Below are 24,083 nucleotides of genomic sequence, written 5' to 3'. Positions count from 1 at the left end.
ATCCCGGGATCCCGGGAATCCCGGGATTGAGCGTTTTTCAATCCCGAATCCCGGGATTGAAAAAACGGCCCGGGATTGGCCTCCCTAGGGGGAACGTAAGGCAAAAAAGAAGACTTACCCGCTATAGCTGTGGAAACCAGGTCCGCGAGGCCCTCCCCAAATAAAACTTCACCTTTGTAAGGTAAAGCCTCCATACGTCTCTTTGAATCAGCATCCCCTGTCCATTGATGGGTCCACAGGGACCTTCTAGCAGAAATTGCCATGGCATTGGCTCTTGAACCCAACAGCCCAATATCTCTCGCCGCCTCTCTCATATATAATGCTGCGTCCTTAATGTGACCCAAGGTCAACAAAATACTATCTTTATCTAGGGTGTCAATGTCAGATGACAAGTTATCTGCCCACACTGCAATCGCGCTACCCACCCATGCCGACGCTACTGCCGGTCTGAGCAGGGCACCCGTATGCGTATAGATTGATTTTAAGGTAGTTTCATGTCTGCGATCAGCATGATCCTTGAGGGCTGCCGTGTCCGGGGACGGTAGTCCAACCTTTTTGGACAAGCGCGTCAAAGCCTTGTCCACCGTGGGCGAGGATTCCCACCGTAACCTGTCCTGTGAGGGGAAAGGATACGTCATAATAATTTTTTGGGGAACCTGCAGTCTCGTGTCTGGAGTTTCCCAAGCTTTTTCAAATAAAGCGTTCAGCTCATGAGATGGGGGAAACGTTACCTCAGGTTTCTTTTCCTTAAACCTGCAGACCCTCGCGTCAGGGACAGAGGGTTCCTCTGTGATATGTAAAACATCTTTTATTGCAATACTCATATAATGAATACTCTTGGCCACCCTTGGGTGCAACCTTGCAACATCATAGTCGACACTGGAGTCGGAATCCGTGTCGGTATCAGTGTCTGCTATCTGGGAAAGGGGACGTTTATGAGACCCCGAAGGGCCTTGTGACACAGTCAAAGCCATTGCTTGACTCCCTGCTTTTTTTATGTAATAAGGTCACATTTGCATTTAAAACATTCCACATATCCAACCCATCTGGTGTCGGCTGTGCCGACGGAGACACCACCACCATCTGCTCTGCATCCTCCCTAGACGAGCCTTCCGCTTTAGACATGCCGACACACACGTACTGACACCCCCACACACACTGGGATATATGAATATGGGGACAGCCCCCCAATAAGGCCCTTTGGAGAGACAGAGAGAGAGTATGCCAGCACACACCCAGCGCCACTGGACACTGGAAACAAAATCCCAGCCTGTACAGCGCTCTTTTTATATATATATATATATATATACATACACACACACACACACACACACACACTTTGCGCCAAATAAATGTGCACCCCCTCGTTTTTGCCCTCTGTTACTTGTACAGGAGGGGAGAGTCCGGGAGCAGCTTCTCTGCAGCTTGCCTGTGGAGAAAATGGCACTGGTTAGTGCTGGAGGATCAAGCCCCGCCCCCTCGACGGCGGGCTTCGGTCCCGCTCATTTTTTTTATACTGGCGGGGGTTTTATAATATACTGCCTCCGCAGTATCTGATACTGGTGCCAGTCTTATTTGAGGTCATTATTGCTGCCCAGGGCACCCCCCCCTGCGCCCTGCACCCTTGCTGTGCCTTGTGTGTGTGTGTGGGAGCAATGGCGCGCAGCGTGACCGCTGCGCGGTACCTCTCTGAAGATCTGAAGTCTTCAGCCGCCTTTGAAGTTTTCTTTCTTCATATACTCACCCGGCTTCTATCTTCCGGCTCTGTGAGGAGGACGGCGGCGCGGCTCCGGGACGAATAGCGAGGATGACACCTGTGTTCCGACCCTCTGGAGCTAATGGTGTCCAGTAGCCTAAGAAGCAGAGCCCATCAGTCCAGGAAAGTGGGTCTGCTTCTCTCCCCTCAGTCCCACGAAGCAGGGAGCCTGTTGCCAGCAGTGCTCCCTGAAAATAAAAAACCTAACAAAAGTCTTTTCAGAGAAACTCAGTAGAGCTCCCCTGCAGTGGATCCAGTCTCCTCTGGGCACAGGATCTAACTGAGGTCTGGAGGAGGGGCATAGAGGGAGGAGCCAGTTCACACCCATCTAAAGTCTTAGAGTGCCCATGTCTCCTGCGGAGCCCGTCTGTACCCCCATGGTCCTTACGGAGTCCCCAGCATCCTCTAGGACGTAAGAGAAAGAAACCTTTTTAAGCATGCGGGACTGAATCCAAATGTAAGTCTTGCTTTCTGTTTTAAGGATACACCATAGGGACGAGTTTGGCTCAGCGAAAAGATACCTTTCTGTGACTGCGGGTGAGAACACTGAAGTACAGTAAGTGTCTGCCCACAGGTTAAGCCACAGAGGGGAATCTGGCTGAAGCGTCAGCAACGTCTGTAATAAATAGGAAATCTCATAACATCATTATAGTTGCAGAGTGTATCTCTGTATCACCATAAAACGATACATCATTATAATGCAGAGTGTATCACTATAAACAATACATGTTATATCTTTGTGTAGATATTGGTTGGAATGTCTGTGAATATATTATGAATTATTCAGTACAAACTATTTGGATTTTATAGCACCCAGTGTATAATACAAGTAACGGTCAATTGACTAGGCCGTCGGGTGTAATTACAAGATACTCCATAATAGTGTTACAGCTGGATATAAAAACATTACAACATCACAGATTACTATCTCGTTATATTCAGCGCAGGCAACCTGAACTTTTGTTGTATCAATTGTGTAACCCGATCAGGCTGCCAGCTGCATTCATTAATGCTGCATTCACACCGCAAAGGCCGGGTCCTACCCGGTAAGACAAACGTGTACTTCCCGGGTGGGATCCGGCATTTGCGCTCCGTTGCAGGCTTCCCGACCCGGCAATATACCGGGTCGGTTGCCATGACAACGGAGGCCGCAGCAGCAGCAGGGGCGGGGGTGGAGGCGGCGTCGGGAGATGAGCTCATCTCCAGCGCCGCCTCTCCCTATCTTGTGAATGGGAACCGTGTCGCATCGACACGGCTCCCATTCACACCGCACCTGACCCGGTAATCAACCCGGGTAAAACCCTTCTTTTTTACCGGGTTGATTTACCGGGTCAGGCGACCCGCTAAATCGCCCAGTGTGCTTTCACATCGCACACTGACCCGGTTCGACACGGCAATATGCCGTGTCGGTACCGGGTTATTTGTGCGATGTGAAAGGGGTCTAAGAGCGCAGACCAGAACCATTTTCCATATAACCTTACTGATTAAGCTATTTGTAACAAGGCCGCAGATTCTAATTATATGAAGCTACTGTACTTAGAATTTTCAATTGAAAAAACCATTGCAGCTAGGCAGATCTACTGTATATAGTATGCAGCCACACACTACATAGATCTGCTCAGTCACTCACAATACTGATTATTTCTTATTTTACAAGTGTCACACCCAGGATTAGAACCCACAACCTATTACACTAGAAGCAAGCACCTTAATGATGTACTGTAGCTATTTGCTCCTATATAGAAAGCATGAGAATTCTAACTATATGAAGTTACTTGTAACTGTCAGAGAAGTAACTTCATATTGGCCCTCATTCCGAGTTGTTCCCTCGCTAGCTGCATTGCAAACGCTAGGCCGCCGCCCTCTGGGAGTGTATCTTATAGGCCCTACACACTGGCCGATTTTTTGAAAGATATGAACGATCTCGTTCATAAATGAACGAGAACTCGTTCATATCTTTCAGTGTGGAGACTTAAGCGATGAACAATGCGCGTCCCCGCGCTCGTTCATCGCTGGTCTCCCGTCGGCTGTGCATGCAGGCCAATATGGACGATCTCGTCCATATTTGCCTGCACTTCAATGCAGCCGCGTGACGAAGGGAGTGAAGAAACTTCACTCACCCCGTCACTGCCCCCCCGCCGCCGGGTCGCTCGTCGGCCGTATCCGCCGTCGGGCAGCTCGGTGGCGGATCGGCTAGTGTATAGGGCCCCTTAGCTTAGTGGAATAGCGAACGAAAGATTAGCAGAACTGCTACTAAATAATTTGCTGCAGTTTCTGAGTAGCTCCAGACCTACTACTAGACTGCGATCATCTCAGTCCGTTTAGTTCCTGGTTTGACGTCACAAACACGCCCTGCGTTCGGCCAGCCACTCCCCCGTTTCTCCAGCCACTCCTGCGTTTTTACCTGTCACGCCTGCGTTTTTTAGCACACTCCCTGAAAACGGGCAGTTTCCGCCCAGAAACACCCACTTCCTGTCAATCACACTACGATCACTTGAGCGATGAAAAAACGTCGCTCGAGCTTGTGTAAATCTACAAAGTTTTGTGTGAAAGTACTTAGCGCATGCGCACTGCGTACCATGCGCATGCGCATTTTTGCCGTTTTTTACTTAATCGCTGCACTGCGAAAATCGGCAGCGAGCGAACTCAGAATGACCACCATAGTTAGAATTCTCATGCTTCCTATACAGGGGGCAAATAGTTCCATCAGTAAGGTGCCTGCTTTCAGTGTAATATGTCAATTGATTGAATGGTGTCGCTGAACATGGAATGGGAGGAGAAGTGCCCCCCTACAGAGCAGGAGCCCGGCGGCAGCCGACTCCATTGCCTCCCACACTTACGCCTCTGGTTAGCTGTAGCAGCCACCCCCTGAAGGGATAACCATACCCACCACCCCAGGAGAGTTAGGGAAGGGGGGAGGGGTAGAATACTTACCCCGTCCAGTGTCTGGATTGTCAGTGTCGGGATGCCGCTGTTGGTCATGTGACTACTGGCATCCCGACCAGCGGGATAACATACCGAACCCCTTATCCCTGTGTATACTCATTAATAATAATTTTAAAAAAAATCTCAGCTTTTTCTGTATGTGGCGAAATGTGTACGTTTTTTCTTAGTGAGCTCCCATGTCCATGGACCAACGTTGGTTATTTTCTTGTGAAATACTGGTCCTCGCTTTACACAGAGCACAGGTGTAACTGCTAGATAATAGTATATGGCCAATGAAGCAAGAGGACTTGTGTTTCCGCACAGATTCCCATGGTGGGAGCCATCACATATTACTACCGCACCTCTTCTAGGCATTGAGCAGGCCCTGCTGTTTTCCCTGGAGCATGAACTGTGAGCCCAGGAACAGAATATGGGGGAAATGTATCAATCCTTGGAGAGAGATGAAGTACCAGCCAATCAGCTTCTAAATCATACTTGCCTACTCTCCCGGAATGGCCAGGAGACTCCCGAAAATTGGGCGACGCTCCCGCACGCCCGGAAGAGTGGGTAAGTCTTCCAGCCAGCCACTACGTGCCTGCACCCCACCGCAGCTGCACACACCCCTCCCGCAGCCAGTGGGGCCACACCACGCTTGCAGATGGCACAAAATGCAGCTGCAAGACTATTAACCAACCAGCCCCGTTCTAGCCACATAACACCCATTCCTTAGTCCCTTCACTGGCCACCTGTAAGATGGTGAATCGTTTCCAAGATTGGTTTACTCACGTTCAAAGCACTACATGACCAGTGACCAAGGTGCTTGAAGCAGCTTCTGATTCCTTACTGTCCCACTCGATAACTGCGATTGTAGATGAAGGACTAGTGACAGTACCCAGAATCTCCCTGAATTCATCTGGGGGTCGAGCATTCAGCTTTGTAGCTCAGACTCTACGTAACTCTCCTCCCCGCATAGTTCAAGAAGCCCCCACTCTAGAATTCTTTGAAAACAGACACAAAACTTACCTGTTCACCCAAGCATTTCACTAATACCTACTGGTAAGCAGGAGGTGGTTTATAGATAGTTACAAGATCGATAGTCAATAGGTCGACAGCCAAAAAGTCCACAAGGTCAAAAGGTCAACACACTGCTATGGAACTCTAGCGCTATTTGTATGAAGCCCCTAGAGCTGATGAGAGGGTCTTCTGCCAATAACAGCCCCCCATTTTCCCTTAGTATATGACATGTACGCCGGTACTTAGGTTGCAGCCTGGACTTCAACCTCTAGCAGTTGGGGCTGACACAACAGGCTAGAGACCACAGAACACGAAATGAGGTTTCACACACAGGAGCACAGAGGGTAAAGTCAGGTCTGGGTCAGGGACTCAGCCAAGGCAGATGAGGCACAGTAAAATGGATTACAGGCACTGTGCAGGTGGTATGAAAACACAGTGCAGTTGGTATATCTTGCAGGCTGAGTACAGGAACACTGGGATGGCAGACAAAGGGTAAATACACACTGGGACAGAACACAGCTACAAGCAGGGTAAGGACTGGGTCTTAAACAGGAGAATAATCAGGCAGAGTATCTACGGACAGCAGAGTCTCCACAGGACAAGAGAACCAGGACCAGCAGCTTACACAGACAAGGCAAAAGTTACATGCATTAGGTTGACAGGGTCAAAAAATCGACAGGGTCAAAATGTTGACATGACAATAGTCGACACAAGTTGTTTTTTTCCCAACTTTTTCATACTTCCATCCACATGGACTACAAATGGGAATAGTAACCTGTGCCGGGTGCAGCGGTAGCTGAGCGAGGTACACTAATGGGGTTTGTTTGTTTTAAATGTGACAAAACACCCAAAAAAAACAAAGAAAAATTATGTCTCCCTTTATTGTGTTGACCATTCCCATGTCGACATTTTGACCCTGTCGACCTAATGCATGTCGACCATTAGTGGTCGACCTATTGACTGTAGACCTTTTTGTGTAGAGCTAATAATCTACACCCAACCGGCACAGAGAGCTAGGTTGATTGACCAATGAAGGTAACACTGACCAATGGGGAATGCCAGCCTGGAAGTGTTTAATTACCCACTAACTCTGTGCAGCTGCAGTGCTGCAAGCACACAAGCTCCACTGACAGGGTGCTTCTGCTGCTTTGCTAGTCAACCAGTGACACAGTAGCAGAGTGGCGCCCCGGTTGCGTAGTGGCAGGCGGGGACCAACTGCACTTGCGGCCAGAAGACGCGACATTCTGGTTGCAAGGCAACAACCGGGACTTGGGTCGGGAGCAAGCTGCTCGGCGGCTTGTAACACACGCATATGGTCGACACTTTTTATTAGGGTTTTTTCTATGTTTTTATAACTTTTACAACATTTACTATTCATGTCACAAACGATTACCTTTAGTAACTTTGTGTGGAGTGGAGCAAGCCACCAAGCCCACAAGGGGATGTATTTCACAAATTTGAGTGAAATATGATCAAAAACACAAAATAACATAAAAAAAAAAAATCTACTTTTTTGTGTCAACCTTTTTCATGTTGACCTTTTGGCCCAGTCAGCCCTTTGACTGCCCCACAAACGGTCCAGACACACCTATGTAGTCTGGACCGCGCCTCCACCCCCCCCCCCCCCCCCCACACACACACACACACACACACACACACACCGATGCAATGTCGCCCCAATAATGTTGCATCAAATTAAATTAGGCCCTATATGCGTCAAGGTTGACACCAATTAGGTAGATACCACTTTGGTTGACACCAATTGGTCGACACACATTAGGTCGACACCAGAAATAGGTCAACAGGACAAAAGGTCGACATGGAAAAAGGGCGACATAAGTTTTTTTACTGTTTTGGTGTCGTTTTCTTCGTAAAGTGACAGGGAACCCCAATTAGTGCACCGTGTCTTCTCACATGGCTCGCTTCGCTCGCCTTGCTTCGGGCAAGTTTACCGTTCCCAATTGTAGTCCACGTGGATCGGAAAGTATGAAAAAGTTAAAAAAAAATTTGTATAAAAAGACAAAAAAACTCATGTCGACCTTTTTCCATGTTGACCTTCTTCACGTCGACCTATTTCTGGTGTCGACCTAAGGTGTGTCGACAAATTGGTGTCGACCTGGAGTCCGGATACCATGCGTCCCACTAGCAGATGATAATTGATTTAGGCAATGATTTAGGCAAAACTGAGCAGCACACGGGAAAACAACGGAATCCTTTCACCCGATAGAAGATGTCTGTACAATCGTTGGAGGATGTGATGCTCACACAGATGTTTCCGTCCCCCTGCACACGTACACACTCAGCAGGAGCATCTCCCGAGAGCAGGGAGCAACTTGATCATCCAACGTAACACCTTCACAACTGAAAAGCGTCAAACGTGGATGTTTTTGTTAACTTCAGAATTACAGTTTTCCAAATGAAAAAGAACAGTAATTACACATGTAAGACACTCAGCCTCTGCCTACACGCAGCTCTGCGCTGTGGATGGTAATGGGTTACTGGCTGACGTGAATGGTGGGCGGGCGGGACACATGTGTGTGGTTGGATCTAATCATTATCAAAAAAAGCCAGAGAACCGTGATTCAGCACGCCAGTGTGTACACAAGTAACGTACCTGCTCATATACAGTCTATTCATGCACAATACAAGGTGTGGCTATTAAACAAGACAGTACTTATAAAAAAGAAACCATGGCCCTCATTCCGAGTTGATCGGTCGGTATTTTTCATCGCATCGCAATGAAAATCCGCTTAGTACGCATGCGCAATATTCGCACTGCGACTGCGCCAAGTAATTTAACAATGAAGATAGTATTTTTACTCACGGCTTTTTCATCGCTCCGGCGATCGTAATGTGATTGACAGGAAATGGGTGTTACTGGGCGGAAACACGGCGTTTTATGGGCGTGTGGATGAAAACGCTACCGTTTCCGGAAAAAACGCAGGAGTGGCTGGAGAAACGGAGGAGTGGCTGGGCGAACGCTGGGTGTGTTTGTGACGTCAAACCAGGAACGACAAGCACTGAACTGATCGCACAGGCAGAGTAAGGTTGAAGTTACTCAGAAACTGCAAAGTAGTTTGTAATCGCAATATTGCGAATACATCGGTCGCAATTTTAAGAAGCTAAGATACACTCCCAGTAGGCGTAGGCTTAGCGTGTGTAACTCTGCTAAATTCGCCTTGCGACCGATCAACTCGGAATGAGGGCCCATATTGTGTGAGTTATAGGGGATTTGGGCAATACTGACCTGGGACTATACCAAAACGGTTTTGTAAGCTTCGCCCCTCTCACACAGATAGTCTGCTGTCACACAGATAGAAGTTATGTTTTTCGCATGCGTTGTAAAAATGCATAGTTCAAAAGTAGAGCAACGGGTTAACTTAAAAATGTTTGTATGTCACATCTATGTGTGCTTAAGTAGCACAAAGGACTAAGGGGCAGATGTACTAAGCAGTGATAAAAGTGGAGAAGTGGGACAGTGGAGAACTTGCCCATCTCAGTATTGAAGTAACATTTATAATTTGCAAACTGTAAAATTATACAGAGCAGCTGATTGGTTGGTGAACATCCCGGAAGGCCTTCCACATCAAAAACAAAATTGTGGAATTGGCTCAACATCCGAATAATGGCATGAAGGGCAAACATCTTAACATGACAAAAGTTTCTGCTAAGATGGTTCCAAGGCTTCACTGCCGAGCAGAAAGAAAATCAAAAGCAAATTTATACAGACACCTTGGCCCTGGAGTCGGGAGGAGAATGGCTGTGGGGAGGGAGAAGGTAGAGCAGCCAAAAAGTGGATTATCTTCATCTAGACACTGCCTGTAATAGCCCTAGACGGTGGACACACTGGTGTCTCTCAAATGTTTGGGGGAGGGAGGAAGGAGGGGGGGGGAGCTGTCCCTTTGCCACACCCATTCTGCCACCTTCATCACCAAGAATGAATAGAGCACATCAAAGCAAATCCAAATTTAGGGCCTCATTAAGCAAACCTTAGAGAGTGATAAATAGCACTGTGATAAAGTACCAACCAATCACCTCCTAACCTCCATGTTACAGGCGGTGTTCGACAAATGAAAGGAGCTGATTGGTTGGTACTTTATCACTCTCCGTGGCTTGATAAATCTGGGCCTTAATGCCATGTTAATTGTTTTCTTTGATATTAAGGGTATTCTTTTGGAAGACTGGGTAAAAGAAGGCAACAGCAAATCATCATTACTACAAAAATGTTCTAGAAACTTTGTGGGAAAGAATAAGGAAAAAAAGAGGCCAGGGTTGGGGAAAAATGGTTCCATCCTCCATCAGGACAGAGCACCCACCCACACCGCTCTCTCTGTGAAGCAGATTTTGGTTGAGAAACAGATTGCAGGACTGGAACACCTTCCATAGGGCGGTATCCTATTAACTCTGATGCAGTGTTGGCCAAACAAAATGGACAGATATCGAGATTGGTGATCGATAGTCATCATCGCGTTATCCAATTAGAGGCTGTTTTGATCGGCTGAAATTGGACCAGCGATTGCACGAAAACACATGGGATCTGGGATATGTTCCTGATCCCATGTGTTATCACAGCTCTGGTGGCTCTTTATTGGGGATTATGCTTCGGCACCTGAAGCATAATCTCAGATAAGTGCCGGCATAGGGGGAAAAGGTTGTTGGCATCGGGGTAATAGGATCTCCCCCGGCGATCCTATTAGCAGTGGTAAAGTACCGCTGCTAATAGGATACCGCACATAGAGAACTATTCTGACCTGGTTCGCATGCAGCGGCCGCATCCAGAAGGGTCTGCGCACACGAATAGTCTATAGTGCACGTGCGAGACCTTTCACCATGCAGCCGCATCCCGAAGGATGAGGCCGCAAGGTGATTGACAGCAGCGACCGCTGGGGGTAGGCGTCGGCGTTGGTGTGCATGGTCCAGACAACGCAGACGTGTCCACACCATTTTTTCGGGACGGTGTGCAATGTCCAAGAAAAAAATGGCTCTGGACCGCCTTCCCCATGGTAGACAGTGGTATTTAGAGTGGGGAGAGAGAGCAGTGACTGCAGCTGCAGCAGCATCCTCTCTCTCCAGCCCAGCACACACGCTGCTGTGTATAGCGCTGAGGAGATAGGCAGCTGCAGAAGCAGTCACTCCTTTCTCTCAGTCGGCTGTGTGATGTGCAGGGGAGGGAAGGGTAATCGATCGCACCCGTCTGCTGCCTGCTGCACATCAACCCCCATGCTGGTGCCCCCCTGTGCTGCCGGCATGATACACAATAACTAATTTAAAACTATTAATAACTAAGTAAAAATAACTAATATTATTAATATGTTCTATGGAGGGGGGCTGTCCATACTTCCCTTCCTGACACACAGCACAGTATATACAGGTTGAGTATCCCATATCCAAATATTCAGAAATACGGAATATTCCGAAATACGGACTTTTTTGAGTGAGAGTGAGATAGTGAAACCTTTGTTTTTTGATGGCTCAATGTACACAAACTTTGTTTAATACACAAAGTTATTAATAATATTGTATTAAATGACCTTCAGGCTGTGTATATAAGGTGTATATGAAACATAAATGAATTGTGTGAATGTAGACACACTTTGTTTAATGTACAAAGTTATAAAAAAATAAGAATTTACTTACCGATAATTCTATTTCTCGTAGTCCGTAGTGGATGCTGGGGACTCCGTCAGGACCATGGGGAATAGCGGGCTCCGCAGGAGACAGGGCACATCTAAAAAGCTTTTTAGGTCACATGGTGTGCACTGGCTCCTCCCCCCATGACCCTCCTCCAAGCCTCAGTTAGGTACTGTGCCCGGACGAGCGTACACAATAAGGAAGGATCTTGAATCCCGGGTAAGACTCATACCAGCCACACCAATCACACCGTACAACTTGTGATCTGAACCCAGTTAACAGTATGATAACAAAACGAAGTAGCCTCCGAAAAGATGGCTCACAACAATAGTAATAACCCGATTTTTGTAACAATAACTATGTACAAGCATTGCAGACAATCCGCACTTGGGATGGGCGCCCAGCATCCACTACGGACTACGAGAAATAGAATTATCGGTAAGTAAATTCTTATTTTCTCTAACGTCCTAGTGGATGCTGGGGACTCCGTCAGGACCATGGGGATTATACCAAAGCTCCCAAACGGGCGGGAGAGTGCGGATGACTCTGCAGCACCGAATGAGAGAACTCCAGGTCCTCCTTAGCCAGAGTATCAAAATTTGTAAAATTTTACAAACGTGTTTTCCCCTGACCACGTAGCTGCTCGGCAAAGTTGTAATGCCGAGACTCCTCGGGCAGCCGCCCAGGATGAGCCCACCTTCCTTGTGGAATGGGCATCTACATATTTCGTCTGTGGCAGGCCTGCCACAGAATGTGCAAGCTGAATTGTACTACAAATCCAGCGTGCAATAGACTGCTTAGAAGCATGAGCACCCAGCTTGTTGGGTGTATACAGTATAAACAGCAAGTCAGACTTTCTGACTCCAGCCGTCCTAACTATATATATATATATATATATTTTTAGGGCCCTGCCCACGTCTAGTAACTTGGAGTCCTCCAAGTCCCTAGTAGCCGCAGGCACCACAAGAGGTTGTTTCAGGTGAAAACGCTGACACCCCTTTATGAAGAAACTGGAGACGAGTCCCAGTTCTGTCCTGTTCAAATGGAAAATTTTAATATGGGCTTTTGTAAGACAAAGCCGCCCATTCTGACAATCGCCTGGCCGAGGCCAGGGCTAACAACATGGTCACTTCCCATGTGAGATATTTGTCAACAGCATGGTCACTTTCCATGTGAGATATTTCAAATCCACAGATTTGAGCGGTTCAAACCAATATGATTTTAAGAAATCCCAACACTATGTTGAGATCTCACGGTGCCCCTAGGGGCACAAAAAAGCTGTATATGCAATACATCCTTTACAATCTGGACTTCAGGAACTGAAGTCAATTCTTTCTGGAAGAAAATCTACAGGGCCGAAATTTAAATGTTAATGAACCCCAATTTGAGGTCCAAAACACTCCTGTTTTCAGGAAGTGTAGAAATCGACCTAGTTGAATTTCCGTCGTGGAGCCTTCCTGGCCTCACCCACGCAACATATTTTCACCACATGTGGTGATGACGTTGTGCGGTCACCTCCTTCCTGGCTTTGACCAAGGTAGGTATGACCTCTTATGGAATGCCTTTTCCCCTCAGGATCCGGCATTCAACCGCCATGCCGTCAAACGCAGCCGCGGTAAGTCTTGGAATAGACATGGTACTTGCTGAATCAAGTCCCTTCTTAGCTCCCCAGGCCCTTAGTCCTCTGTGAGCATTTCTTGAAGTTCCGGGTACCAAGTCCCTCTTGGCCAATCCGGAGCCACTAGTATAGTTCATACTCCTCTATGTCTTATAATTCTCAATACCCTGGTTATGAGAAACAGAGGAGGGAACACATACACAGACTGGTACACCCACGGTGTTACCAGAACATCCACAGCTATCGCCTGAAGGTCTCATGACCTGGCGGAATACCTGTCCCGTTTTTTGTTCGGGCGGGACGCCATCATGTCCACCTTTGGTCTTTGCCAACGGTCCACAATCATGTTGAAAAACTTCCCTATGAAGTTTCCACTCTCCCGGGTGGAGGTCATGCCTGCTGAGGAAGTCTGCTTCCCAGTCGTCCACTCCCGGAAAGAACACTGCTGACAGTGCTATCACATGATTTTCCACCTAGCGAAAAATCCTTGCAGTTTTCACTGCCCTCCTGCTTCTTGTGCCGCCCTTCTGTTTACGTGGGCGACTGCCGTGATGTTATCCCACTGGATCAATACCGGCTGACCTCGAAGCAGAGGTCTAGCTAAGTTTAGAGCATTATAAATTTGCTCTAAGCTTATTTATGCGGAGAGAATTCTCCAGACTTAATCACACTTCCCTGGAAATTTTTTCCCTGTGTGACTGTTCCCCAGCCTCTCAGGCTGGCCTCCGTGGTCACCGGCATCCAATCCTGAATGCCGAATCTGCGGCCCTCTAGAAGATGAGCACTCTGTAATCACCACAGGAGAGACACCCTTTTCCTTGGATATAGGGTTATCCGCTGATGCATCTGACGATGCGATCCGGACCATTTGTCCAGCAGATCCCACTGAAGAGTTCTTGCGGGAAATCTGCCGAATGGAATTGCTTCGTAATAAGCCACCATTTTTACCAGGACTCTTGTGCAATGATGCACTGACACTTTTCCTGGTTTTAGGAGGATCCCGATTAGCTCGGATAACTCCCTGGTTTTCTCCACTGGGAGAAACACGTTTTTCTGGACTGTGTCCAGAATCTTCCCTAGGAACAGTAGACGTGTCGTCGGAAAAAGCTGCGATTTTGGAATATTTAGAATCCACTCGTGCTGTCGTAGAACTACTTAAGATAGTGCTACTCCGACCTCCAACTGTTCTCTGGACCTTGCCCTTATCAGGAAAGCGTCCATGTTTCTTTTAAGAAAAATCCTCATTCCGGCCATTACCTTGGTAAAGACCCGGGGCGCCGTGGACAATCCAAACGGCAGCGTCTGAACTGATAGTGACAGTTCTGTACCAGGAACCTGAAGTACCCTTGGTGAGAAGGGCAAATTTGGACCTGTAGGTAAACGTCCCTGATATCCAGTGACATCATATCGTCCCCTTCTTCCTGGTTCGCTATCACTGCTCCGAGTGACTCCATCTTGATTTGAACGCTTGTATGTAAGTGTTCAAATATTTCAGATCTCACCGAGCCGGTTGGCTTCAGTACCACAATATAGTGTGGAATACTACCCCCTTCCTTGTTGTAAGAAGGGTACTTTGATTATCACCTGCTGGGAATACAGCCTGTGAATTGTGTGAGGGGGAGACGTCTCGAATTTCCAATGTACACCTGGGATATTACATGTAGGATCCCGGAGTTCCCTTGCGAGTGTTGCTGAAACTCTTGAGATGACCCCCTACCGCACCTGAGTCCGCTTGTACGGCCCCAGCGTTATGCTGCGGACTTGGCAGAAGCCGTGAGGAGCTTCTGTTCCTGGGAATGAGCTGCTTGCTGCAGTCTTCTTCCCTTTCCTCTCCCCCTGGGCAGATATGACTGGCCTTCGCCCGCCTGCCCGTATGGGGACGAAAGGACTGAGACTGAAAAGACTGTGTCCTTTTCTGCCAATATGTGACTCGGGGTAACAAAAGGTGGATTTTTCAGCTGTTGCCATGGCCACCAGGTCCAATGGACCGCCCCTTTATACGGCAATACTTCCATATGCCGTCTGGAATCTGCCTCACCTGACCACTGTCGTGTCTTCGTCTGGTAGATATGTACATCACATTTACTCTTGATGCCAGAATGCAAATATGCCTCTGCGCATCACACATATATAGAAATGCATCCTTAAAATGCTCTATAGACAATAAAATCCTGTCCCTGTCAAGGGTATCAAAATTTTCAGTCAGGAAATCCGACCAAGCCCCCTCAGCGCTGCACATCCAGGCTGAGGCGATTGCTGGTCGTAGTATAACACCAGTATGTGTGTATATACTGTTATGATATTTTCCAGCTTCCTATCAGCTGGCTCCTTGAGGGCGGCCGTATCTGGAAACGGTAACGCCATGTTTTTTATAAGCGTGTGAGCGCCTTGTCCACCCTAAGGTGTGTTTTCCAACTCGCCCTTACTACTGGCGGGAAAAAGGGTATACCGCCCATAACTTTCTGTCGGAGGAATCCCACGTATCATCACACACTTCATTTAATTTATCTGATTCAGGCAAAACTACAAGTAGTTTATTCCCACCCTACAAAATACCCTTATTTGTGGTACTTGTGGTATCAGAAATACGTAACACCTCCTTCATTGCCCTTAACATGTAACTTGTGGCCCTAAAGGAAAAATACGTTTGTTTCTTCACCGTCGACACTGGGGTCAGTGTCCGTGTCAGTGTCTGTCGACCGACTGAGGTAAATGGGCGTTTTTACAAGCCCCTGACGGTGTCTGAGACGCCTGGACCGATACTAATTTGTCCGCCGGCTGTCTCATGTCGTCAACCGGCTTGCAGCGTGTTGACATTATCATGTAATTCCATAAGTAAGCCATCCATTCTGGTGTCGACTCCCTAGAGAGTGACATCACCATTACAGGCAATTTTCTCCGTCTCCTCACCAACATTTTCCTCATACATGTCGACACACACGTACCGACCTACAGCACACACATACAGGGAATGCTCTGATAGAGGACAGGACCCACTAGCCCTTTGGGGAGACAGAGGGAGAGTTTGCCAGCACACACCAAAAGCGCCATAATGTATATAACAACCCTAGAAGGTGTTGTTTCTATATATGGGCTCTTAATATATAATTATATCGCCAATTTATGCCCCCCTTCTCTTTAACCCTGTTTCTGTAGTGCAGGGGAAAGTGGGAGCCTTCCTCACCAGCGGAGCTGGTCAGGAAAATGGCGCTGAGTGCTGAGGAGAATAAGCTCCGCCCCTTTCACGGCGGGCTTTTCTCCCGGTTATTAGGAAAACTGGCCTGGGTTAAATACATACATATAGCCTTAATGGCTATATGTGATGTATTTATTTGCCAAATAGGTATTTATATTGCTGCCCAGGGCGCCCCCAGCAGCGCCCTGCACCCTCCGTGACCGTGTCAGTGAGCCGTGTAGCAACAATGGCGCACAGCTGCAGTGCTGTGCGCTACCTCTCTGAAGACTGTGAAGTCTTCTGCCGCCTGTTTCCGGACCTCCGTTCCGCCGTCTTTCTTCAGCGTCTGTAAGGGGGATCGGCGGCGCGGCTCCGGGACGAACCCCAGGCTGACCTGTGTTCCGACTCCCTCTGGAGCTCAGTGTCCAGTAGCCTAAAACTTCAATCCTCCTGCACGCAGGTGAGTTGCAAGTCTCTCCCCTAAGTCCCTCGTTGCAGTGATCCTGTCGCCAGCAGGAATCACTGATTAGAAACCTAAAAAAAAACTTTACTAAACAGCTCCTTAAGAGAGCCATCCAGTTTGCACCCTTCTCGGACGGGCACAAAAACCTAACTGAGGCTTGGAGGAGGGTCATGGGGGGAGGAGCCAGTGCACACCATGTGACCTAAAAAGCTTTTTAGATGTGCCCTGTCTCCTGCGGAGCCCGCTATTCCCCATGGTCCTGACGGAGTCCCCAGCATCCACTAGGACGTTAGAGAAATATTGGCTAAAATTACCTTCAGGCTGTGTGTATAAGGTGTATATGTAACATAAATGCATTCTGTGCTTAGACTTGGGTCCCATCACCATGATATCTCATTATGGTATCTCATTATTCCAAAATACGGAAAAATCCGATATCCAAAATACCTCTGGTCCCAAGCATTTTGGATAAGGGATACTCAACCTGTACCAATGTCACGCTGTCAGACACACGGCACAGTATACATCTGTGTCACCCTGCCCAATACTCAGCACAGTATATGACCGGTGTCACCCTGCCTGATATACACCACAGTATACACCAGTGTCACCCTGCCTGACACGCAGCACAGCATACACCAATGTCACCCTGCCTGACACGCAACACAGTATACACTGATGTCACCCTGCCTGACACGCAGCACAGTATACACCGGTGTTACCCTGTCAGACACGCAGCACAGTATACACCGGTGTCACCCTGCCTGACACGCAGCACAGTATACACCAGTGTCACCCTGCCTGATACGAAGCACAGTATACACCGGTGTCACCCTGCCTGACACGCAGCACTGTATACACTGGTGTCATCCTGCCTGACACGAAGCACAGTATACACCAGTGTTACCCTGTCAGACACGCAGCACAGTATACACCAGTGTCGCCCTGCCTGATACGCAGCACAGTATACACCGGTGATACCCTGTCAGACACGCAGCACAGTATACACTGATGTCACCCTGCCTGACACGCAGCACAGTATACACCGGTGTTACCCTGTCAGACACGCAGCACAGTATACACCAGTGTCGCCCTGCCTTACACGCAGCACAGTATACACCGGTGTCCCCCTGCCTGACACGCAGCACAGTATACACCAGTGTCGCCCTGCATGACACGCAGCACAGTATACACCGGTGTCACCCTGCATGACACACAGCACAGTATACACCGGTGTCGCCTTGCCTGACACGCAGCACAGTATACACCGGTGTCGCCCTGCCTGATACGCAGCACAGTATACACCGGTGTCACCCTGCATGACACGCAGCACAGTATACACCGGTGTCACCCTGCATGACACGCAGCACAGTATACACCGGTGTCGCCCTGCCTGACAAGCAGCACAGTATACACCAGTGTTACCCTGACTGACATGCAGGACGGTATACATATTATTATTACATAGGAAATGTATAGTATACTGTCATCATGCTAAAGGATTATAGTACCTGCATCAAGAGCTTGTGCCAGGATCACCTTCCCAGTCATCCCAGTGGCCCCGAAGAGGGCAATGTTTTTGGGTGCCATTGTCACTCACTACACAGAACTTGCAGCCTCTTACGGCATGTTATACAGCAGCACAAGCCTCACCGGACTCCACCCCTAATGGGAGGGGCCTCACACAGCTTAACTCCCAGAGTGCTGACCTGCAAACACAGCAAGACATAGATACTAATTACAACCATGTCTCCCCAAGGTAGGTGCGGCTTACTATACTATCCCTTTAAAGCGGGACACTCATGAATTACACAGGTTCTGTGGCTGGCTGACTCATGAGTGTTCTGGTTTAACCTTCTGTGATCTAGGTGGGGTATGAGATACCCCTTCCTTTCCCCATCAAGATTTACAAACTCCTATAACTTTAAAAACAAAATGCTACTTGCAAGTTGCCGTTTCATGTAGCTGGAATTGCGACGCTGCCAGCTTGCGTAGTGATACTGGTATAGTGTAGCTAGCGTAGCGAGTACACATGCGTAAACTGTGTGGGCATTTTTCTACCTGGTTCACGGAAGGCTAAAGGGATAGGGCGGGATGCAGTAAAAGAAAAATGTGATAAAAATCCAATTTACGGGGTTTTACAGCATTTCCATATGCACTAAGGGGTTATTCAGATCTGATCATAGATGAGCTAAATTTAGCACATCTACGATCAGTTTCTCAGACATACGGGCGGACGCCTAGCACAGGGCTAGTCCGCCCCGCATGTCTGTCCCTACCCAGTGGCGCACCCAGGGGGGGTTTTCCGAGCACCCAGAAACCCCCCTCCACTTAAATTGCATGAGTATTATTAATGGTTGTCTAGCGTCCTCTGCAGCCTGCTGTCTTCCTGGTGGCACTTGTAAGTGCAATAAAAGTTTACTTTATTTTAATTATAGTACATATATATCCATGTGCATACATATATACACATGTATATATATACATACATACATATAAACACACACATGATATATATATATATATATATACATGTGTATATATATGTGTACTGTATGTGTGTGTACATATATATATATATATGTATGCATGTTTAATATGCTATGTATGTGTGTGTGTGTGTGTATGTATGTATGTATGTATATATATATATATATATATATATATATATACACACACACACAGACACACTAGTTTTACGGACCCAACATATACTGGGTCACCTCAGTCCCCACCCCCGTGATTGGCTCCGCCCAGTTCTGGAAACCCCCCTATGCAAATCCTGCGTTTGCCATTGCTACCCCCCTACCTCCCCGCAAGGGTGCAAAAGCATCGCACAGCGGCTTTTGCACCCGCTGAGAATCTGCATGCCAGCGCATCTCCAGCCAGCGTCGCTACTCGCCGCGTTCTGAGTTGCAGTGGTCCGGACTTGTCAATCAGGCAGAGGCTATCGCAGCCCAGAGATGCTGTCAGCATCTCACTGGGCTCCCGGGATGCACACGCGCAGTGCTCACATAGGAATTCAGACTGCGATTTCTGCCACTGCAGCGATCCAGTCTGAATGAGGCCCTAAGTCCTACAACCCGGGACTTCAGTATGGAGAATAATGCCAGCTTTTGCTGGTGTTACCCTATAGAAGCCTATGGACTTCTTTCCCCGACACGCTGTGGAAGGATCCAATCGTATCCTTCCCAGCACGCTCCGCGGCTGCCACGTCACACTGTGCATGCGCAGATGGGCTCCTGGGGCCGAAACCTGGAAGTCCAGTGATGGGAGGACAACACAAAGGACAGCTCTTATCGGAAGAGATGTCCTTTGCAGTACTAATCGCATGGTAGTGCATATGCTAATAGTATCTATGCGATGACAACGCAACGTTTGGCGGAAGGAGTTCCGCATTCTACGTGCATCTTCCCCATAGTATAGTAAACCTCCCCTAGGGAATCACGGTGCCCTAGAGTATCAAGTCGTTTCACTGCACAAATAGGCTGAAAGTTTCTTATTGAAAAATGTCGAAATAAATATTAAATGTAGTAAATTGTGCTTATACAGTATGTCATCCTTAGGTTCTATTGTGTGGTGAGGGACAAGATTTGCTTCTGTTTGTCCACATATTTTATGATTGGCAGCCACCAGCACTAGTTTCGCCTATTACATTTAGTGGCGCAGAGAGGGGGAAAGCGGGTACTCTTTAGCCAGGCCTGAGCATGTTGGAGGGTCCCGCTGCCCGCCCTTTTCCCCATTGTAGACAGTGGCCCTTGAAGCGGGGAGAGAGAGCAGCGACTGCAGCAGCCTCTCTCCCCAGTCCAGCACAAACGCTGCTGTGTGCTGCTCGGGAGAGAGCCAGAAGCAGTCACTCCTCTCTCTCCCTGCGTGCTATGCAGGGGGTGCAGTGGCGGAACTTTCAGAGTCAATGGAGTCGGCTGACACCGGGCGCTAGCCCTTAAGGGGCACCTCCTCCATTTCTCCGATGTCAGGGATTACCTGCAGCATGAGGAATGCAGCATGAGCCCCGCAGTACCTGTACTGTACTGCTGTGCTGTCCGTACAGGAGGAGTAAGCGGGGGGCGGGTCCCTTGTGGAGCCTGAAGCTCATTGAGGTCGGTGTTTCCAAACAGGGACCATGGTGTAGGCGGAGCGGCCCACTTTCTGCTGTATGCTACAGACTTATCATCTGATTTTCCCCTTTGCGGCAGAAGTAACATCACCGGCACAGTAAGGACTCCGATGGAATACCAGTGCTTAGGGGGGAGCAGATCTGTGTGTTTGAGGGGAGGAGAGGAGGGAGTTTGGCTAGAGTTGTGTCTGGGGATCTGTGTGAGGCATACTTACCTACATTTTATTTCTCCTCTCCGGGAGAAGCCCGGAGAGGAGACGCTGCAGTGTCTTCGGGGGCGGCGGACTGTGACATCACTAAGCCCCGCCCCCGCATCGGGAAATGCAGCTATTCGCGGGTCCGCGGGAAGGGGGCGGGGCTAAAATGACGCGATTTGCATCATTTTAACCCCTTCTCCACCCGACGGACCCGCGAATGCGGGAGGTTATCTCTCCATCCTGCTCGCATCACTAGGGTGCGAGCAGGATGCGGGAGACCTGCCCACTCCTCCGGGGGTGCGGGGGGCTACCCCAAAAAACGGGAGCCTCCCGCAGCTTCCGGGAGAGTAGGTCATACTTTCCTACCCTCCCGCATCCTGCGGGAGACTCCCGGATCACAGTGGAGTCTCACGCTGCCCCGACACACCACGCAAATCCCCCGGATTATTAACTGCAGCGCCCGGACTGTAATGCATGCACAGGTCACCATTTTCCTGGAGACCAGTACATAGCATTTAGCAACAGGAAATAGCAGCCTATCTGAAGACACAGCAGCTGATTACATGCTGCCTCTAGTGATGACATTTCTGGGCAGTGATTGGGCAGTGTAGTACCACATGTCCCGCACAGAGGGAGCAAAATGCTGGCCGCGGTACTGTTCTGAAGTAATCATAGCGATGTGACAGCAACGGCCCGCTGGGGACTGGGAGCCAGAAGGACAGCTGAGAGCAGCAGTAACACCCCCTACCACATAGTGAGTGAATACCTCCTCCCCCACCACTTGGTAATCTCCAGCTCCTCTCTCCCTCCCATTACACTGGGTGCTCACCTTCCCTGCTACTGCATACTCCCCTGCCCCCACCCACTACTTACATCTGGTCATTTACAATGCTCATCCTACTTCTATCCACAGCCATACCCCCACACACAGGGCTACAGAGTTCTGCCCACCCATTGCCCCCTGTGTGTGTAGGATGGCACTGCTCCCAGTGTGTGTGTGTTCAGGATGGCACTACTCCCAGTGTGTGTGTCTGGATGGCACTACCCCCAGTGTGTGTGTGTTTGTGTGTAGGATGGTGCTGCTCCCATTGTGTGTGTGTGTGTGTGTGTGTGTGTGTGTGTGTGTGTGTAATATGGCAATGCCCCCAGTGTGTGTGTGTTCAGGATGGCACTACTCCCAGTGTGTGTAATATGGCAATGCCCCGTGTGTGTGTGTGTGTGTGTGTGTTCAGGATGGCACTACTCCCAGTGTGTGTGTTCTGGATGGCACTACCCCCAGTGTGTGTGTGTGTGTGTAGGATGGTGCTGCTCCCACTGCGTGTGTGTGTGTGTGTGTGTGTAATATGGCAATGCCCCCAGTGTGTGTGTGTGTTCAGGATGGCACTACTCCCAGTGTGTGTAATATGGCAATGCCCCCAGTGTGTGTGTGTGTTCAGGATGGCACTACTCCCAGTGTGTGTGTTGTGGATGGCACTACCCCCAGTGTGTGTGTGTGTGTGTGTGTGTGTAGGATGGTGCTGCTCCCATTGCGTGTATGTGTGTGTGTGTAATATGGCACTGCCCCCAGTGAGTGTGTGTTTAGGATGGCACTGCCCCCAGTGTGTGTGTGTGTGTGTGTGTGTAATATGGCACTGCCCCCAGTGTGCATGTGTGTAAAATGGTACGGTCCCAGGTGTGTGCGTAATATGGCACTGCCCCCAGTGTGTGTGTGTGTGTGTGTGTGTGTGTGTAATATGGCACTTCCCCCAGTGTGCATGTGTGTAAAACGGCACTGTCCCCAGTGTGTGTGTGTGTGTGTGTGTGTGTGTGTGTAATATGGCACTGCCCCCAGTGTGCGTGTGTGTAATATGACACTGCCCCCAGTGTGTGTGTGTGTGTAATATGGCACTGCCTCCAGCGTGTGTGTATGTAATATGACACTGCCCCTGTGTGTAGGATGGCACTGCCCGTGTGTGTGTATAGGATAGCACTGCCCGTGTGTGTAGGTTGGCACTGCCTGTGTGTGTGTAGGATGGCACTGCCCGTGTGTGTATGTGTGTGTGTGTGTGTGTGTAGGATGGCACTGCCCACTGGGGTGCCCAAACAGTGGAGGTTTTAAAAATACTCATTACTCAGGACTAATTTTTGTTGAGTCAACCAATGTCACATACTGGGGATCATTCTGACTTGGGTGCAATGTAAATTAGCAATTTTTACAACTGCACATGCCACCCATACAAAATCCCTCTCTGGTAGCACGCTGCACTTAAATTACCACCTGCCACTGCAGAACACACCTTTGGGTGGAGAATGACACGCCCCCTAAACAGAGGTCCGTACTGTGCACGGCGCGTTCTGATGCCGACTAAAATCTCCCTGAAACTAGTTTTCAAAAGTAGGCAAGTATGGAGTAGGTAAGTATGTGAGGGGGATCTGAGGGAGGGTGGTACACTGAATATGTTTGAGGGGAGGGGAACTGAGGGAGTGAGAGGAGGTGTGTGTGTGTGTGTGTGTGTGTGTGTGTGTGTGTGTGTGTGTGTGATGGGAGGCAGTGGCGTAAGTTCACCCTGATCGCCCGGAGGCAAGATAGTGTTTAGAGCCCCCTCCACCGAGTAGTCAGGTGCCATATGATGGGAGATACTAGCGGTGTCCTCTGGGGCCGTTGTTATAGCCCTAATTTTGTAGAGACTGTATAGAGCCGGGTAAAGATCACCACAAGACTCTAGAACATATATTGCCCAGTTAAAATTTATGGGATGGCCATGTACCTGCTTATGGACTACATCCACTGAATCTGGATGAGCATAAAGTTTTTTGCTCTGAAGGCCTAAAAATGCTACTTTTGTATTAAAATAATTTCTCTGACGTCCTAAGTGGATGCTGGGGACTCCGTCAGGACCATGGGGATTAGCGGCTCCGCAGGAGACAGGGCACAAAACTAAAGCTTTAGGATCAGGTGGTGTGTACTGGCTCCTCCCCCTATGACCCTCCTCCAAGCCTCAGTTAGGTTTTTGTGCCCGTCCGAGCAGGGTGCAATCTAGGTGGCTCTCTTAAGGAGCTGCTTAGAAAAAGTTTTTAGGTTTCTTATTTTCAGTGAGTCCTGCTGGCAACAGGCTCACTGCATCGAGGGACTTAGGGGAGAGAAGTTCAACTCACCTGCGTGCAGGATGGATTGGCTTCTTAGGCTACTGGACACCATTAGCTCCAG

At 48.8% G+C, this 24,083-nt stretch overlaps 1 protein-coding gene across 3 annotated transcripts in view; it reads right to left on the bottom strand.

The window, feature by feature from the left end:
* The window catches only part of LOC134949226 (flavin reductase (NADPH)-like), a 69,499-nt gene extending 48,500 nt beyond the window's left edge, over window positions 1-20,999 (bottom strand). For 2 of the 3 annotated variants that reach the window (XM_063937692.1, XM_063937694.1), the window contains exon 1: window positions 20,567-20,693. In XM_063937692.1, coding sequence (XP_063793762.1) covers window positions 20,567-20,678 — 112 coding nt within the window. In that variant the 5' untranslated portion in view covers window positions 20,679-20,693. Of the gene's footprint in view, window positions 1-18,093; window positions 18,292-20,566; window positions 20,694-20,914 lie in introns of those variants that run through there. The other variant, XM_063937693.1, reaches the window with a different exon arrangement.
* Window positions 21,000-24,083: the final 3,084 nt, after the last annotated feature.

Source organism: Pseudophryne corroboree, chromosome 8, assembly GCF_028390025.1.
Source record: "Pseudophryne corroboree isolate aPseCor3 chromosome 8, aPseCor3.hap2, whole genome shotgun sequence".
In the NCBI taxonomy this organism is placed as follows: domain Eukaryota; kingdom Metazoa; phylum Chordata; class Amphibia; order Anura; family Myobatrachidae; genus Pseudophryne; species Pseudophryne corroboree.
The sequence above is the reverse complement of the archived record's forward strand: the minus strand, read 5'-3'. Positions and strand labels throughout refer to the sequence as shown.